The sequence below is a fragment of the Pristiophorus japonicus genome, chromosome 18 (genome assembly GCF_044704955.1).
Source record: "Pristiophorus japonicus isolate sPriJap1 chromosome 18, sPriJap1.hap1, whole genome shotgun sequence".
NCBI lineage: Eukaryota > Metazoa > Chordata > Chondrichthyes > Pristiophoridae > Pristiophorus > Pristiophorus japonicus.
The window spans coordinates 92569755-92589566 of record NC_091994.1 but is presented as its reverse complement, the minus strand read 5'-3'; the positions used below and the strand labels follow the sequence as shown (position 1 = coordinate 92589566).

The 19812-nt window shown below is 44.4% G+C and overlaps 2 protein-coding genes across 2 annotated transcripts; both read left to right on the top strand.

Moving 5' to 3' along the window:
* Positions 1–318: 318 nt before the first annotated feature.
* LOC139228885 (C-type natriuretic peptide-like) lies at positions 319–3651 on the top strand. Its single transcript, XM_070860371.1, has 3 exons — positions 319–516; positions 1857–2191; positions 2915–3651. The coding sequence occupies exons 1-2, from the start codon at positions 427–429 to the stop codon at positions 2175–2177; spliced, it is 411 nt and encodes a 136-aa protein (XP_070716472.1). The 5' UTR covers positions 319–426; the 3' UTR covers positions 2178–2191; positions 2915–3651.
* A 5571-nt stretch (positions 3652–9222) lies between these two features.
* Positions 9223–12582, top strand: LOC139228884 (C-type natriuretic peptide). The gene is made up of 3 exons (XM_070860370.1): positions 9223–9401; positions 9958–10292; positions 12198–12582. Exons 1-2 carry the CDS (start codon positions 9312–9314, stop codon positions 10276–10278), a joined length of 411 nt encoding a protein of 136 aa, XP_070716471.1. The 5' UTR covers positions 9223–9311; the 3' UTR covers positions 10279–10292; positions 12198–12582.
* The last annotated feature ends 7230 nt before the right edge of the window (positions 12583–19812 follow it).

Below are 19812 nucleotides of genomic sequence, written 5' to 3'. Positions count from 1 at the left end.
GACCATGGACACTGCAGAAATAAATCACGAACTGTTTTGGAATGGGATCTGTTGCTCAACATTTTTGTTTAAATTTTATTCAACGTTTTTCCCAGGTCGACATATAATGACCACTTTGAAATCATTGCATTCCCGACATTCTCCGAGTCTGACGTTACTATACAAGTAAATAAAACATCCCCGATTGTTAATCTTTTTCATGAAGAGAACTTATAAGGGAATTTCTCCCAATACTGCCTCGGTCCCTTATCTCAATGGAATGACAGAAGAAGCCGGACTTAATTCTGGGATAATAATCCTTGCCCACATGACGTCAGCCCGAGAAGGATAAAAGTCTCCGAATCCGAATCTGAGGCAGAGAAGCCGATCCCAAAGACCGAGCGAAGGAGAAAAGAACCAGAGAGAAAAGGCGAGAAAGCAGAGACGATGAGCGCGAACACAGCTTACTACTGTGGATTCCTGCTACTCCTCCTGATCCAGGTCCAAGCCAGACCCAGACCACAGCACAGCCTCCAGGTAAGAGGAAACACTCCTGCTTTACTATAGGCTGCAGTCATCACTTTTGTTAGCGTTCAACCTTGAGCTAAGTAAGGTAAAATGGACAGTGTAACAATTGTTCATTGGCAACCTACTAACTACAGACTTGCTCAGTTCTATGAAGTGTCTATACTATCCGTTAGGGATTTACAGGAGGGACTTTGACTGCTGCCTCATTGGTTAGCATTGTAGTAATCGGTCAGTTCAGAGTTTGAAGGAGTGTACACGGATTGACTGTGACCAGCCCCAAAGCTGACCAAACCACGGAGCTGTGTAATGCCCAGCCTACTGTGAGAAGGCTGCTGGTCACTGACCAGTAATGTCAGTATCCACCACAAATCTGTCTATATAACCTCATACTGGCCACGGACACATTCATCCTGGCTGTAGTGGTCTCCTTCGAGACAACATAACTAAAACTGCTCATTATAGAATTGTGGATCTCTCGATGCCATTGGCCATCCAATAACCAAAACCCTGATCAGGAATACCGATTTAGTGCTTCCAGTAAAAATTACCATCATCCGGACTCCTGTCTAAAGTCTGTGTCCAGTCCTCAATAAATATTGACGAATACCAAAGGCTTCACTAGGTGAACTATCTCAGCTTTAGAGCGAGCCCATGCCTATCTTCTCCATGCAGAATCAATCGCCTTCCCTGCAGCAAGATTCACACTTTCAGTCTCTGAACATGAACTAGGTTCCCGGGCTGGTACGTTTACTGAGTGCACCAAGACCTCCTGTACTTTGGCTAGAGGTCGCCTTTATCGCTCACCCCTAATTAGGATTAAGGTCTGTTTCAGGCGAAAGTTCTCTTAGCACCGTGCCATAAAAACCCCATGTGCTTATATATTAACTTGTAGGACATACCCAATGACCGACCACATAATTAGCACATAGGGCCCTAGCAGTTCGACCATCAACTGAGAACAATACCCGCTTAATCGTGATTTTCAACCGAGTTTGAAAAGTAGAATTGATTTGAGATAATTTCGAAATGTAACATTTCCTATCGAAGAATAGGTGCGACGTTCATTTAAATTGAATCAATCAAAAGGAAATGATTATCAAATTCCCTATAACAGGTCATCAGCGATGCACATTAAGCAATGACACGATATTGAGTACACTGCAGTTGATGCAGACGGACAAGGGATGCTGCAACAAGCTCAGTTTTTCTGTCAGATTTTGTTGCAACATTTCATTGCAGTTCTGCATTCCATCCTTCAACATGTTTTCCTGCATTACACTTACGCTGCTTAAATAAATACTTTGAAGGTTTGTAAGTTTGACTCTCCCTCCCACCCCCTATATTTGCAGGCTTTGTCTAAACTATTAGAGGAGGAGGTTGACCGCTATCTGTCCCGTGAAGAGTTGGACAACGGAGCAGACGAGACATCTCCGGTTGGCATCTCTCTCGACCTGCAAAATGATCAGCCCGAGTTGGAACGTAGCTGGGACCGGAACGTGCAGGACCTCGAAAGCAGACGCACGGTTCCTGATGGTTCCTTGATACGACTCCTCAATGACATTGCCAACGGTCCCCTGAGATTTAAGACTAGAAGCAAGAAGGGGTCAACAGGAGGCTGCTTTGGAGTGAAACTGGACAGAATTGGTGCAATGAGCGACCTGGGATGCTGACCATTTAATTTGAGGCAAGAGATTTCTAATTGGATAGTAACACTGATTAATGTCTAATATTTCATAAATCTCTTCTTCGCCAATCACTTTTACTTTAGTTGAGGGTCAAGTCAACGGCTATAAAATGCTATTTGGGTAGAATTCACGAAAGGTTTAGCAGAAAGATTTGGTCACTTTCACCACACGCAAACTAAAACCAGCTGAACAGGTTATCAGTTCTGCGCCAGCTATTGGGCAGCGTGGAACCAGGGCAAGAATAACATAGAAGGACTCTCTTGCTGTTTGTTTCAGTAACTGAGTTTCATCGATCTACAAATCAGGGAAGTCAGCAAAGCTCGGAGAATCTCCCGCCATATTCACTTGCAATTCAACAGAATTTTTTCTGTTACAGAGTATGACGTGTGTCCAATGAAAGCCGCTATTGTTAAAAGACTCGCTCTTATTAATCAGATTAAATCAAAGGGCCGTTAACACAATTAGGTTAAATTTAAAGATTATCTTTTAATAATCACTAATTGTGTGATCCGATTATGAAATATCAATAAGTAATGCAATGTAAACATATTGTTTAAGAAATTGATTTAAAAAGGACGTTTCAAGGAAGATTTCGGTGTTATGTATAAGAATGAAACCCTCTCCGTATCACTAAAATCGTGTTTCAACATTGCGTGTTCAAACTATCCCCCAGTTATCACCGCCTTGCACACATCAAATTGACTTTCTTTTTGTCTTCCCAGGGCTTGACAAAGTACAGGTCAGCGAGAACAACCCGCCTATCGCTCGCTCCATCTTTCAAAGTTTCCTGCAACTGAAGCTCTTTTTCGACTCGTGTTCCACAAACTCCACTTGTTAAGCTCTAGTGACTCACTGTAGAATGTTTACACGTTTCAGTTAATAGTAACCATGCTTAATAGGATCGTGTAAATGTTACTGGGTTTGATGATTTTTGGATGAAAATCTATTTATATTAATTTAAGAGAAGTGTATTTATTTGTAAACTTGTGTCTATTCCATGTTCACGTGATTGCTGTAATGCGAATTCTGATGCAACTGATGTGGAATTTAAAATGGGTTCTTTGTTACACAATTAACACGGATACATTTTGGAAATACATTATTTATTTTATTCCTACTCTTCTAACCCTGATGAATTTTGTTGCAGGACGTCTTCAGAGTTGTAAAATAATCAAACAGATTTTATTTATCCCTAATAATGGTTTAATTAGCAGGCTGTTTAAGTAAACTATTGTCTGGCGAGGGTGGTGGGCTAAAAAGCCTCCATGTTATCCACTGCTGGGCGGGTGTGCAATAGAAATACAAAGCAATATAAATCGCAGAGTTAGATAACCCATCACTAGCACCGACGTTCATTTTTAAAGTGTTATTGTACTCATTCCAGAATAACTGATGCGTTGTTTTTGTTGCTTTACATTCCTTGTTGTTAAGAGTCAAATAAAATGAAAATGCAGCATAAGATATGAATGGTCCTTTAATACGACATTGCTCCCACCGCCAGTGATGATGTTTTTGTGCACGGTAATTGTGGGGAAGGGGAGTTGAATGTTTCAGTCCCATGGACGGGATTACGGGATAACTCAAACAGTCCCTTCCAGCAGCACTAGGGCAGAACGCTCTTCTGTTGCCATAGACGCCAAATTTGAAAAGTAGTTTGGGAACCGTGTTTATAGGAAATTGGAAATAAGAACGTAAGAAATAGGAGCAGGAGTAGGCCATTTGGCCCCTCGGGCCTGCTCCTCCATTCACTAAGATCATGGCTGATCTGATCATGGACTCAGCTCCACTTCCCTGCCCGTTCCCCATAACGCTTTATTCCCTTATAGCTCAAAAATCTATCTATCCACTTTAAATATATTCAATAACCCAGCCTCCACAGCTCTCTGGGGCAGAAAATGCCATAGATTTACAACCCTCAGAGAAGAAATTTCTCCTCGTCTGTTGTAAATGGGAGGCCCACTATTCTAAGACTATATCCCCTAGTTTTAGTTTCCCCTATGAGTTTCCCCTCTGCATCCACCTTGTCGAGCCCCCTCATTATCTTATGTTTCAATAAGGTCACCTCCCATTCTTCTGAACTCCAATGTGTACAGGCTCACCCTATCTTCATAAGTCAACCCCCTCATCTCCAGAATCAACCGGTGAACCTTCTCCGAGCAGCCTCCAATACAAGTATATCCTTCCTTAAATATGCAGTACATTCCCAAAATACCTCCCCCCCCCCCAATTCTCTGTCATTTCCAGACCAATGCTTACTGGTTTCCAATATAGAAGTGCTGCGTCAAATCTGGAAACCAATGTTTCGCTGTCACCTCATAGTCCCTTTCTGCTTTATTTATATATATATATACTCAGAGAAAGAAAACAAAAAAAAATATTTTATCGATTAGAAATTGGGCCTAATAAAGTCATAGAATCGTATTCCGGGATCTTTTCGTTGTTGAAATCTGTGCTCTCAGACCCACCCGCTAGCCGAAAGGAACTGTGTTCCACTCTGTTAAAACTCAAAGTAGATACAAGGGCTGATAACTCTAATCTAGCTTCTTGTGTCTGGTCAGAGCCCCAAACACAACGCAGCCTATACCTTACTCCACCTTCCCTGTTTCTGAGAGGCATTCGAAATAGCGATGAAGGCTGCAGCGCAGTAGTATTTGAAACGCCGCATTTTGGTGCTCTTCTGAAATTACACATGTAGTAACGGTAGGAAGGCCCAACATCAGAAAATAGCCCGTGACGACCAGCCCAAACCTAAGTTCGGAGTGGATGGTACTGCCACTGTATGCAGAATGTAAAATGGTTCGTTTTCAAACACTGAGATCTTTCATTTCAATAAAACAGAGCGTGGGTGTGTCAGTAAAAACCATCACAGTACACACCAGGACATAAGTAAGATGTGACGCTAATGAGGCAGAACTTTAAAGGTAAAGCGTTTATGCCAATCGGAACACCCCTTTTCTCACCAAGTCCATAACTGTTCCTGCCCTTTAATACGAAAATAACCCCAGCCAGGGTGCACGATCCGGTTCTTTGCCACAGTCCCTCACAATGAAGACCTGGATCAAGCAGCTGGCGACGGGTAAGCCTGGCAGATTACATTTGACTGGCACATCTAGAACATTAAGGTAGCTGACACATTGCCCGTTAGTCTGTCCTTCCACCATGCTGAGGGCAGATGTCAAGAATAGAACTGATGCAGAAACTCTGGGGCTTGGCACAGCGGGTGCATGAAAGGCTGGTTATTAGGCCATGTCCTCACAAATCCAGGGATTGGTATCCACTATAATTAGGTTGCAGAGCAACGGCAGATCATGTTGAGGGTTCTGTGCTTCCCATGATTGGATTGCACGTGGCATGTGTATATGCTGTGATGACGAAGATGGTAATAATGCACTCACACATTGTGCTGTTCACTAAAAACTACACGAGGAGTCCTTGATATATGTTGGGCATCCAGGGAGGGCTTCAACTCGTTAGTTATCTAATAGCCAACTAGTCACTGTGTGTGTGTGTGGTGTGGGGAGGATGAGCTGTTGGTTCCAAGATGGAATGTTGGAACCAGATCATGACGGACTTGGTAATCTGACCCAGGCAGATCCAAGTTCTCCAGAGAGGACCAGCTGGTCCTGCTCATTACTGACTAGAAGAGGTAGGTAGATCTGTCACTGGGACTCTTCTCTCTCAGTTCATCCTGCAAGATAATGTCTTATGCGCAGTGTGAGGGAAAGAGAGGGGGCGTTGAATTCAACCCGTGTGGCTTTCTCCACAGTCAGGTTAGGAGACTCATAAGCAGGGTGATGGGTCTCGCGCGCGTCAGCTCCAGGATTGCGCAAACACAGATACAGGGTTGGACAACGGACATTTGTTGGGACACATTTGCAAAGAGAAGCCTTTACACAGGGCATGACGGTTAGTTCAACGATTTTTACAATTAGTTCCCTTAAGTAAAACGAAGTGGATGATTTAAACAACTTGCCATCTCTCTCGCCCAAATATACTCAACCACGAATAAAATAGACTGCGTATTTAATAACTATCTGAAGCATATATGTGCAATTTACAATAGAAACTGGGCTGATGACAGAGTGGGCACAGTCTCGCCGCGGGAACGCCTTGCCCTCAAGCATATGCAGCGGGACACACACGGGTCATATTTTGAATTGTTCACTACTGAGTGTGGCAGGATGAACAGATCCCACAAGTGCTGAAAATGCTTGGGGGAGGGGGTGTGATCCAAGACTATGACCAAGATAGCGGGTGGCATTGACTGTACCGGGACAGTTTGTAAAGCCGTGCATATAACGCGCGTCAAGTTGGTGTGAGCTATAACTTATTAGTGGGACCTCCAATCCAGATCAGAGAACCCATAATCAACGCTCGGTAGAGAACGCAATTGCCTTAAACCAGGGTAATTAGTTTTAAATAAGGCACACACTCAGATTTTAAGGGGGTAATAACGTGAAATTTAAAGGAAAGTGATTGGGAAGGGGGAGGGGGCATTTATTCCCAAAGAAAGTCATGAATTTCTGCAAGGGATGTACTGTAGACCCGGGAGTAATATCCGCGGGTGCTCCCGATCGACCACCGTAACTTTGGCGGAAGACCCGAGGAAACTCCAGAAAAACATATAAAACGGCACCTACGCGTTTTCCTGGGGTTTCCGCGGCTCTTTCGCTGAGCGGACGATCGGGAGAAACTCTTCGCAAATTCGCCCACAGATCTCGGTGCTTAACCCACGTTGGCGCGCTTGTGGGAACCCGGCTGCGAGCTATCAAATTCTAAACAGGTAAATAGTAATACTCCTTTCTTCAAGCAAATCACTGAATACATTCCCGGCTGTTCTCATGGGTGTTCCTCTGCACGCCGCTGAGTGAATGATTCCTTGATTGGATAAGGGAGCTGGAACTTGCCTTGAGATCTGAAACGCCGGAAAGTAGCCATTCGCACCATATTTGCGGTTTTAACCCCCACCCCGCTCCCTTCCACTCCGTCTTTCAGCCAATGTGTTTCTAGGCCCCGCGGGTGCCCAATGTATTTCACCCTTTGTACACCACCGAAACTGCGTACAATAACATTACAAAGGCTTCATTCTTGAAAACTACTGTAAATCTTGACAAGTATGTCAGCTGATAATGATTCAAATCAATAAGAAAAGCTAGTAACAAATGTGTATTAATGTAGGAATATTGTGTGTTGCGGAACGAATTTACCAGGAATGTATAATGAAGTGTTTTCCCTTGTTGGTGCAGGTAACACACTGAATGAACCCGGCCCACTCCAAAACGCCTCCAATCTTCCAGTGAAATAACGCAAAAACCTCACGGTTTTCCATACATTTACTGAAAGTGCAGAATATTGTGAACGACACAAATATCCATTATTAAATAGCTCGGCAAGACTTTCTAAATGGCATCATTACATTTCACTAGTGCTAAATATGTAAAATCTATCTAGCAAACAAGTACAATTCTAAATAACTGGTGGTCTCTTTGAAGATCGTGTCTGATAGCGGTTAACAATATACTGAGCTATTGGAGACAGGAGGGACCACTCGGTGTCTGGTCTGACCATCCAATTAGCTCCTGTCACAGAGCTGACAGCTCTCCAGAACTTTCCGCATTGCAGAGTGCAATCTGCTATGTTATGACACAACTCCTGAAACATTCCATGCAGCCATGGGCTGGGGCTTCCAGTGTCAATTCTTTAAAAGGTTACACATTCTGTAAGGATGTTCACTGTCACATCTCAAAGTCACGCCACTTTATTAAACTCTCAGAGAGTCACCGTCTGTGTAAATTGAATGAAACCTGGCGTGTAACCCACATTTCCTGTCTCGTCAGATCATGCTTCCAACAGGTTACCATTTCACTGATGGGCACTTAGTTTAAATCGTTCTGTTATCCAGTGAGTCAACGCGCCATGAACAGTGCACAGATTTAAGATACATAAGTGGAACGTATTAAAGAAAGAACTTGCATTCATATAGCGCCTTTCATGACCTGAGCACATCGCAAAGTGCTTCACGGCCAATTGAGTACTTTTGTAGTCACTGTTGTAATGTATTAGTGGCATTTGTAAATATGTACAGATATAACATTCATACTAAAACTGTTTAAGCGGTTACTGTGGCTGTCAATCCAGGTTCTGAATGTCACTGCCCGGGTACAGGCCGGGGTTGGATTATTTGTGAACAAGCATTCCTGGGTAGCCGGTAAAAATGCCATTTTCCTTGTAGCCTTTAAAGAAGCAATTACTTATCACAGATTGAATCTCAAGTCACTTCTATCCGTGCCATTCCCATTACTCCATCAGGCCGGGGAAGGTGTTTATTGGATACACTACTTGTTGTTTTGAAATTTCGCAAAGAATGAGTATAGTCTATTACCCGAACGTACACAGCACCTGAAATCGGCTGAGATTTGGAAGCTTCCTATATAATAGAGCAATACAATGAAAGGGTGATTGGAAGTGCTGTTTATTTTGTGAATATTAATTTGTATATTGCTAAAGCAGTTACTTGAAAAAGGGAAAATTCCTCACCCTCTTTACACACCTCTCTACCTAGTTATATTGGGGTTAATTCTAACCTGGGTAATTTATCTTAACGTTAAAAATGTAATTTACGCTTCCAAAAAATAACCTTTGCTGAAGCGGCAACAGTTGGTCAGGACAGATATGCACAACGCGATGTTGCATTCATATCGACTCTACTTGGACAGGGCAACTCAAAGATGGAACACATGTTCAGCTAAGATATGCAAGGTGAATTGATTTCAAACTGCTTAAAATGACAAATCTCGCTGCCACAGTGGCTTCGTGCCTGCAACTGACTTTACCATATAAGTTAAGATAATCCATCCCACAAACACTTATCATATCAACTAGTGGCACGTGGAAACTTTCCTTTGCCATATTTTCTATTCACTTTATCTCAGTGAAGTGACGGAATGGGATGACTAAATTAATATTTGGGATAATAATTCACGGTGGAATGACGTCAGCCAGCAGGGAAATAAAAGACCGGGAGTCTGAGCACAGAAGCAGAAGAGAAAGAGGAAGCAAGTGAAGAACTAATTCTCCCTGAAGAGTGATTCAACCCAATCAGAAGTTCAGGCAGAGAAGATGAGCGGACACACGAGTTTCTACTGCGGACTCTTGCTCCTGCTCCTGATCCAAGTCCAAGCCAGACCAAGAGCAGAAGACAGCCTGCAGGTAAGACGTCCAAATGCCAGGTTACTGGAAGGACGATCCAATGGTGTATGGTAACTAGGCTCCAGCTGAAAGTGTAAACACCGGCCACCGAATCAGTCCAATGGCTGCAGTGGTCTCTCAGACCACTCGGGTTATTGCTGATCCGCCAGGAGTGCGCACGGTCGAGGGGAGTGGTGCATTTCATCCTCCATTGTCTTCTGTGGATAACCAGGTAACGCAACTCTTCAACTATTTACTTAACACTGTGCAAGGGAATTCTCGGGAATCTCATTCCCTTTGAATGGAAACAGTGGAGAGCTAGTTCCTGTTTGGTCTGGAGACCAACGAACAATAGTCAGTGAGGAAGCGAGTTTCTAGCTGTCACTAACCGACCGCTAACCGGCACTTTCGCCTCCTTTCTGCATAAGAGTTGGCTAATGTAATCGGTGTTTCAGAGACTTGCGTAAAATGCCGTGTATATGGATTATCTTTGATATAAATTCCAACACTTTTCTGATCGATGCCCATAAACAATTAAATCTGATCTCTAAATCCTTCCCATTTCTCTTATTTCCAGGTCCTGTCCAGACTTTTGGAAGATGAATACGGGCACTACTTCAACTCAGAGGAGCTGAACAATGACGCACAAGAGATATCACCAGCCGTTTCCCTTCCCGAACTCAACACTGACCAGTCCGATTTGGAGCTTCCCTGGGACCGCGAATCCCGAGAGATCGGGGGCCGACCTCTCCGCCAGGAAACGATCCTGGCGCGTCTCCTTCAAGACCTCAGCAACAATCCTCTGCGGTTTAAAGGCAGGAGCAAAAAGGGACCATCGCGGGGCTGCTTCGGAGTGAAACTGGACAGAATCGGGGCCATGAGCGGCTTGGGTTGTTAGCGGCTTGTTTAAAGGTAAGAGCGGCTCTGAGCTAAACACTCTGCCCGTGTGTTTTACAGTCGGCATGGTTCATATAAACAGTGCAGTAGGTCAGATAGACACATTCCACCACACACCAGGAGGGAACGGCTTAAAATTACAAACCCGACCTGGAATAATGCTTTAGTGGACGGGGATTGTTTCTAAAACAACCCACTGGGCTGGGGGATAGACAGCTCAGAAGCTGGGGATCTGAGCAGGAATCGCTCAATACTGGGGAATCGCTCAGTATCCGCTCTCCCATAGCCACATCCCCTCGTTCCCCGCCAAACATCCACGGTAAAGGGACAGCCACTGTGTGTTCGGCAGGGGTAGTACTGTGTGACAGTGAACTTAATGCTTCGACTAGTCTTTAATTCCCAGCCCAGCTCCCGACTAACATCAGACTGATCCCTGCACTGGAGAGCGCCGCTCCCTACGACCCCGATTAAAAGCTGTAAAACCGATTGTTTTCACTAAACATCTTCATTATTTATTTCTCAGTCTTTCCAAGAATTCGAAAAAGAGCAACCCCGCAGATCTACCTCAAGCTTTCAATTTCAGCACCTTGGACACGTCCGTCCAGCTCCTTCTCCTCCTGTGCCCAACACTACCACCTGTTCCTCACCCTCCTGTGCCCAAGCCCTATCACCCATTGCTCACCCTCCTGTCCCAACCCTACCACCCGTTCCTCACCCTCCTGTCCCAACCCTACCACTCGTTCCTCACCCTCCTGTGCCCAACCCTACCACCCGTGCATTGCCCTCCTGAATGGCATAATTCTAATTTTAAGGTCATGCCCCCTTGTTCTGGATTCCCCGAGAGGAGGAAATGGTTTCTCATCATCTACCCTATCAAATCCTTTAATCATCTTAAACACCTCATAGATCACTCCTTAATATTCTATACTCAAGGGAATAAAACCCTAATCTATGCAACCTGTCTTCACAATTTAATCCTTTTAACCCCAGTATCATTCTGGTGAATCAGCACTATGCCCCCTCCAAGGCCAATATATCTTTCCTGAGGTGTGTGCCAGAACAGAATTCAGTAATCCAGATGAGGTCTGACAAGAGCTCTGTACAGCTGTAACATAACTTCCACCCTTTGTATTCCAGCCCCATTGAGATACAGGTCAATATTCCATTACCTTTTTAATTCTTTTTTGAATCTGTCCACTAGTGTTTCGTTATTTCTGTAGTTGAATCCCTAAATCTCTCTGTTCTTCCACAGTTCCTAGCTTCTCATCCCTGAACAGCCTAGCTCTAATTTAAGGTCATGTCCTTTAATCATTTTTAACACCCCAATTATATCACCCCTTCATTTTCTATACTCCAGGGAATACAAGCCTAGTCATTGCAATCGTTCTTCATAATTTACCAAAAGCTCCTTGCTCCTATCCATAACTGTACCATCAGTTCCCTGCCTCATTCCTAACCCTACCACCAGCTCCTTATGCCTAACCTCCCTATACCACTTGCTCCCTGCCCCCTATCCCCAGCTCTCTGCTTCCATCCTTAATTCTAACATCAGTTCCTTGTTCACTTCCACGTTAACCCTCCCGTGCTCTGCTAGTCCTATTGAATATTTATTGTAAAGAGCCTCTTTACTCAGTTGCATAAGAGTTGCTTAAGGGGGACTCTGTAAATGTTTATCAGCCCCTTTCAGTCACTGAGATTCACCAGACTGATTAGATATATGCGTAGTCTTTTAAAGACAGGCCAACACGAAGAGAAGGACAGGGCCTCCCAGTATGCCATGAAGGGGCCCTACTCAATCAGATCACTTTTAATATCAAGCTTCTCAACCAAGATTAGACAGTGTGATATAACACAGATGTTGGGTCTTGCACTGTGGATGTATGCTGCTCAGCTCATTTGTCTTTTCTCTCGTATCCCCAGGGTCTGACTCCGGGAGCAACACTGCCGGCACCGCCTGCTCATCGACCTTCCCACATTCAATTCACTCCTCCGATTTTTGCTCCACAAACTCCGACTGATGACCAGTAGTGTCCCACCTGTAGACTGTTTACAAGCTCGACTCTCGGATTAAATCCTTAATGTACATACCGTGTCAGCTGCTATTTAAACAATATTTAATTCTATTTATATTAATTATGAAACTATTTATTTGTAATGTATTTGTGTTTCTGTTGCTGTGACACTGACGGCCAGTCACTTGCTGTGAGCTCTGGTGCAGATTAAGATCAGTAGAGGTGGTAGTTTTACCTTCAGTACATGTAAACACGGTGTATGGAACCCACTGCAAAATAAAATTTAAAGTACATGAGTGTGCGAGGATCATTTTTCAGTCCTGTGATCTCAGGTGTTTGAACCGAGTCAAACATGCCGGTTTCAGTTCATTCAATTAGTCCCACTCTCTGGGGGACCGGCGCCCATTTTTAAATTCCGTCATTGTGGCCTGCAGACTCAGACATGAACACTCCTCTCGTCCCCTTTCACAACTTAAAGCTGCTCCCGTCACGGTTACACTCCACCTGATCCAGGCTATTTGAACCCATGACTTTCTGAGAATAAATGAACCGGTCCCTTTCTCAAAACCTGGAGAGTGACAATTCCCAGCGTTTGTTGAAAGCCCGGTCGGTGTTTAATGTGGAGGCGCCATGCCAGCCGCTGTGTGATGTGACCCGGGGAAGCAGGTCCCGAGAACCGGTTGCAGTCACTGCCAGACGGCGGGGATCCGCCGCCTCACACTGGGAGCTCCGGCCCACCGCCAACTCCAAGCTGTGTGAACACCCCGAGCAACGGGTTAAAGCTCCGCCGGGCTTCACTGTCCTTCACAAAACTAAAACAAACAAAACCCACATCATTTCGGCCCCCTCACTGACCTCCGGTCACAACTCACCGCGGTTACCGAAACCCGGGACCCGCCCCGCAGTTCAACCGATAATAAATAAGTTCACTGTACCGACTGCTCGGCCGCCTGGCTCGCGTCCGTCAGGTACCCACCCCCCCGCCTAGGGGTCAGGGGTCAGGCCGCGCCGCGTGCTCCGTGAGCACTCTCACCAACTTCCGATCCCGCCAATTCTCTGCCTCACGTGACCGGCCGCTGTTGCCAATCCCGAGGACACCAAGCTCTGGCAGCTCAGGCATTTTCAGCACAACATACCTCAATTACTGAGCTCAACATCCAGTTCAACAATTTCAGATCATAACCTCTGCCCCTATTTTTTTCCAAATGGCAGCTGTTGATGATTCTGCCGCTACTATTCACTCCTCTTCTAGACTGATCTTTTGTTTCTTGACTTGTCCCATTACCATCTCCTTTTGTTTTGTACACTCATATCTTTTGTCATTTAATCACTCCTGCCATCCACCCTATCACAAACCTTTCCTTTCGTTCTTTCCTCCCCTTCCCCCCCTTCTGTTAAATTTTTTTCCATTCCTGACGAAGGGTCATCGACCTGAAACGTTAACTCTGTTTCTCTCTCCACAGATGCTGCCTGACTTGCTGAGTATTTCCAGCATTTTCTGTTTTTACCTCAATGACTTATTATTTTGCAAATAAAAACTTGAAATTAACATAAAGGCTAAGAGTAAAAGTTTTTCATAGAATCTTACAGCGCAGAAGGAGGCCATTTGGCCCATCTGCCTCTGGTAGCTCTTTGGTAGAGCTAACCAATTAGCCCCACTCCCCTGATCTTTGCCCCTTGCCCTGCAACACTTTCCTTTTTACAACAAGAAACATTTATATACCGCTTTAACGTAGTAAAACATCCCAAGGCACTTCACAAGTGTGATTATCAAACAAATGTTGACAATGAGCCACATGTTAGGGCAGGTGAGACGTAGGTTTTAAGAAGCGTCTTAAAGGAGGAGAGATGTGGAGAGATGGAGAGGCTTAGGGAGGGAATTCCAGAGCTTAGGGCCCAGGAAGCTGAAGGCATGGCCACCAATACCGGAGCGATTAAAATTGGGGATGCGTGTGACGCCAGAATTGGAGGAGCGCAGACATCTCGGAGAGCTAGAGCTCTGGAGGAGTTTACAAAGATAGGGAGGGGTGAGGCCATGGAGGAATTTGAAAACAAGGATGTGAATTTTAAAATCAAGGCATTGCTGGACCAAGAACCAATGTAGGTCAGCAAGCGCAGGGCAATTTTAAAGCATATATTCATCTCCCTTTTGAAATTTATTATTGAATCTGCTTCCACCACCCTTTCAGGCAGTGCATTCCAGAATATAGAAACATAGAAACATAGAAAATAGGTGCAGGAGCAGGCCATTCAGCCCTTCTAGCCTGCACCGCCATTCAATGAGTTCATGGCTGAACATGAAACTTCAGTACCCCCTTCCTGCTTTCTCGCCATAACCCTTGATCCCCCTAGTAGTAAGGACTTCATCTAACTCCCTTTTGAATATATTTAGTGAATTGGCCTCAACTACTTTCTGTGGCAGAGAATTCCACAGGTTCACCACTCTCTGGGTGAAGAAGTTTCTCCTCATCTCGGTCCTAAATGGCTTACCCCTTATCCTCAGACTGTGACCCCTGGTTCTGGACTTCCCCAACATTGGGAACATTCTTTCTGCATCTAACCTGTCTAAACCCGTCAGAATTTTAAACGTTTCTATGAGGTCCCCTCTCATTCTTCTGAACTCCAGTGAATACAAGCCCAGTTGATCCAATCTTTCTTGATAGGTCAGTCCCGCCATCCCGGGAATCAGTCTGGTGAACCTTCGCTGCACTCCCTCAATAGCAAGAATGTCCTTCCTCAAGTTAGGAGACCAAAACTGTACACAATACTCCAGGTGTGGCCTCACCAAGGCCCTGTACAACTGTAGCAACACCTCCCTGCCCCTGTACTCAAATCCCCTCGCTATGAAGGCCAACATGCCATTTGCTTTCTTAACCGCCTGCTGTACCTGCATGCCAACCTTCAATGACTGATGTACCATGACACCCAGGTCTCGTTGCACCTTCCCTTTTCCTAATCTGTCACCATTCAGATAATAGTCTGTCTCTCTGTTTTTACCACCAAAGTGGATAACCTCACATTTATCCACATTATACTTCATCTGCCATGCATTTGCCCACTCACCTAACCTATCCAAGTCACTCTGCAGCCTAATAGCATCCTCCTCGCAGCTCACACTGCCACCCAACTTAGTATCATCCGCAAATTTGGAGATACTGCATTTAATCCCCTCGTCTAAATCATTAATGTACAATGTAAACAGCTGGGGCCCCAGCACAGAACCTTGCGGTACCCCACTAGTCACTGCCTGCCATTCTGAAAAGTACCCATTTACTCCTACTCTTTGCTTCCTGTCTGACAACCAGTTCTCAATCCACGTCAGCACACTACCCCCAATCCCATGTGCTTTAACTTTGCACATTAATCTCTTGTGTGGGACCTTGTCGAAAGCCTTCTGAAAGTCCAAATATACCACATCAACTGGTTCTCCTTTGTCCACTTTACTGGAAACATCCTCAAAAAATTCCAGAAGATTTGTCAAGCATGATTTCCCTTTCACAAATCCATGCTGACTTGGGCCTATCATGTCACCATTTTCCAGATGCACTGCTATGACATCCTTAATAATTGATTCCATCATTTTACCCACTACTGAGGTCAGGCTGACCGGTCTATAATTCCCTGTTTTCTCTCTCCCTCCTTTTTTAAAAAGTGGGGTTACATTGGCTACCCTCCACTCCATAGGAACTGATCCAGAGTCAATGGAATGTTGGAAAATGACTGTCAATGCATCCGCTATTTCCAAGGCCACCTCCTTAAGTACTCTAGGATGCAGTCCATCAGGCCCTGGGGATTTATCGGCCTTCAATCCCATCAATTTCCCCAACACAATTTCCCGATTAATAAAGATTTCCCTCAGTTCCCCCTCCTTACTAGACCCTCTGACCCCTTTTATATCCGGAAGGTTGTTTGTATCCTCCTTAGTGAATACCGAACCAAAGTACTTGTTCAATTGGTCTGCCATTTCTTTGTTCCCCGTTATGACTTCCCCTGATTCTGACTGCAGGGGACCTACGTTTGTCTTCACCAACCTTTTTCTCTTTACATACCTATAGAAACTTTTGCAATCCGCCTTAATGTTCCCTGCAAGCTTCTTCTCGTACTCCATTTTCCCTGCCCTAATCAAACCCTTTGTCCTCCTCTGCTGAGTTCTAAATTTCTTGCTGAGTAAAAATATTACTGCTCATCTTCCCCACCACCCCAGCTTTTTTTTGGCCAATTACCTTAAATCTGTTCCCTATGGTTATTAGTCAGGAAATTGTGTTAGAGAAATTGATGCGATTGAAGGCCGATAAATCCCCAGGGCCTGATAGTCTGCATCCCAGAGTACTTAAGGAAGTGGCCCTAGAAATAGTGGATCCATTGGTGAGCATTTTCCAGCAGTCTATCGACTCTGGATCAGTTCCTATGGACTGGAGTGTAGCTAATGTAACACCACTTTTTAAGAAAGGAGGTAGAGAGAAAATGGGGAATTATAGACCAGTTAGCCTGACATCAGTGGTGGGGAAAATGTTGGAATCAATTATTAAGGATGAAATAGCAGCGCATTTGGAAAGCAGTGACAGGATCGGTCCAAGTCAGCATGGATTTATGAAAGGGAAATCATGCTTGACAAATCTTCTGGAATTTTTTGAGGATGTAACTAGTGGAGTGGACAAGGGAGAACCAGTGGATGTGGTGTATTTGAACTTTCAAAAGGCTTTTGACAAGGTCCCACACAAGAGATTGGTGTGCAAAATTAAAGCACGTGGTATAGGGGGTAATGTATTGACGTGGATAGAGAACTGGTTGGCAGACAGGAAGCAGAGAGTCGGGATAAACGGGATCTTTTCAGAATGGGAGGCAGTGACTCGTGGAGTGCTGCAGGGCTCAGTGCTGGGACCCCAGCTCTTTACAATATACGTTAATGATTTGGATGAAGGAATTGAGTGTAATATCTCCAAGTTTGCAGATGACACTAAACTGGGTGGCAGTGTGAGCTGTGAGGAGGATGCTAAGAGGCTGCAGGGTGATTTGGACAGGTTAGGTGAGTGGGCAAATGCATGGCAGATGCAGTATAATGTGGATAAATGTGAGGTTATCCACTTTGGTGGCAAAAACCCGAAGGTAGAATATTATCTGAATGGTGGCAGATTAGGAAAAGGGAAGGTGCAAAGAGACCTGGGTGTCATGGTACATCAGTCATTGAAAGTTAGCATGCAGGTACAGCAGGCGGTGACGAAGACAAATGGCATGTTGGCCTTCATAGCTAGGGGATTTGAGTATAGGAGCAGGGAGATCTTACTGCAGTTGTACAGGACCTTGGTGAGGCCTCACCTGGAATATTGTGTTCAGTTTTGGTCTCCTAATCTGAGGAAGGACATTCTTGCTATTGAGGGAGTGCAGCGAAAGTTCACCAGACTGATTGCTGGGATGGCAGGACTGACATATGAGGAGAGACTGGATTGACTGGGCCTGTATTCACTGGAGTTTAGAAGAATGAGAGGGATCTCATAGAAACATATAAAATACTGACAGGACTGGACAGGTTAGATGCAGGAAGTATGTTCCCTATGTTGGGGAAGTCCAGAACCAGGAGACATAGTCTAAGGATAAGGGGTAAGCCATTTAGGACCAAGATGAGGAGAAACTTCTTCACTCAGAGAGTTGTTAACCTGTGGAATTCCGTACCACAGAGAGTTGTTGATGCCAGTTCGTTGGATATATTCAAGAGGGAGTTAGATATGGCCCTTACGGCTAAAGGGATCAAGGGGTATTGAGAGAAAGCAGGAAGGGGGTACTGAGGTGAATGATCAGCCATGATCTTATTGAATGGTGGTACAGGCTCAAAGGACCAAATGGCCTACTCCTGCACCTATTTTCTATGTTTCTATGTTATTGAACCCCTCTCATCTACTCTATCAAAATCCCTCATAATTTTGAACATCTCCCCTTATAATTAAATCCTCTCTTGACCTTCCCGAAGGAGAACAATCCCAGCTTCTCCAGCCTCTTTACATAACTGGTCCCATGTACCATTATGATAAATCTGCTCTGCATCCTCTCCAAGGCCTTGACACTTTTCCAAAAGTATGGTGCCCAGAATTAGACACAATACTCTAGCTGAGGTCTAACCAGTGATTTATAAAGATTTACCATCATTTCTTTGCTCCTGTGCTTTATTTATGAAGCTAAGGATCCCATATGCTTTAATAACAGCCTTATCCATTTGTCCTGCCAGCCTCAAAGATTTGTGTATATAACAAAATACATTAAGAGTAAGAGTGGCTAAGGAAGATGTGGGCCTATTAAAGACAGGCACAGGTAATACTATAATGGACAACAAGGTAATGGCAGATTTATTAAATGTGTACTTTATATCTGTTTTCACAGAGGAAGAGGATAAAATACCAGTGACAGAAGGGAAACAAAAATAAAGCAAGGGGAAGAACATTTGATTCAATACAAGTAAAAGGTGGTAATGGAGAAAATAATGGGACTTAGGATAGATAAATCTCCAGAATCTGATGGTTTCCAACCCAGAGTATTAAAAGCTGAGGACATTGCTCTCGTGCAGCCAGCTCACCAACTTTTAAATTCAAAAATTGTGCATTTGCGGATTTGTGAATGGACCGCGTGGCCCTAAAGAAAATTAGAGGGAACATTGAGTCCAAGCACACAAATAATTGAAAACCAGTTCTGACGAAAGGTCATCGACCTGAAAGTTCTCATCCTTGTTTTCAAATCCCTCCATGGCCTCGCCTCTCCCGATCTCTTTCTTTTAGCTCCTCCAGCTCCCTCCCCCCACCCCCGAGATATCTGCGCTCCTCTAATTCTGCCCTCTTGAGCATCCCTGATTATAATTGCTCAACCATTGGTGGCCGTGCCTTCTGTTGCCTAGGCCCTAAGCTTTGGAATTCCCTCCCTAAACCTCTCTGCCTTTCCACCTGTCTTTCCTATTTTAAGACGCTCCTTAAAACCTACCCTTCTGACCAAGCTTTTGGTCATCTGCCCTAATTTCTCCTTATGTGGCTCGATGTCTAATTTTTTTGTCTTATAATACTCCTGTGAAATGCCTTGCATTGTTTTGCTACAAGTTGTTGAACCATAACTCTTCCTCTCTCCACAGATGCTGCGCCTGACCTGCTGAATATTTCCAGCATTTTCTGTTTTTATTTCAGATTTCCAGCATCGCAGTATGTAGCTTTTTTATTGAAAACTAGTAGTCAGGTACACTAAGCCATCAAAAATGCTAATTGGATGTTGCCCTTCATCTCAAGGGAGCTGAAATTCAAACTTTCACTACTGCTTTAAGTGATTTACTAAGGAGTTTTCATCCTCAATAATTTTCATGGATACATAGAAGTGGAAGAGTAGACGAGCATGCCAACTGCAAATCCTGGCCTGCTCTGCGAATGCCCAACCTTGTTGTTAATCATAAATACTTCTAGGAATTGCAGGTAGATGCATGCCTGTGGTCTACCACCATGTCAAGTTTCCTCAGATGAAAATCTAAGAGTCTGGCATAAATAAAATACAAAGAG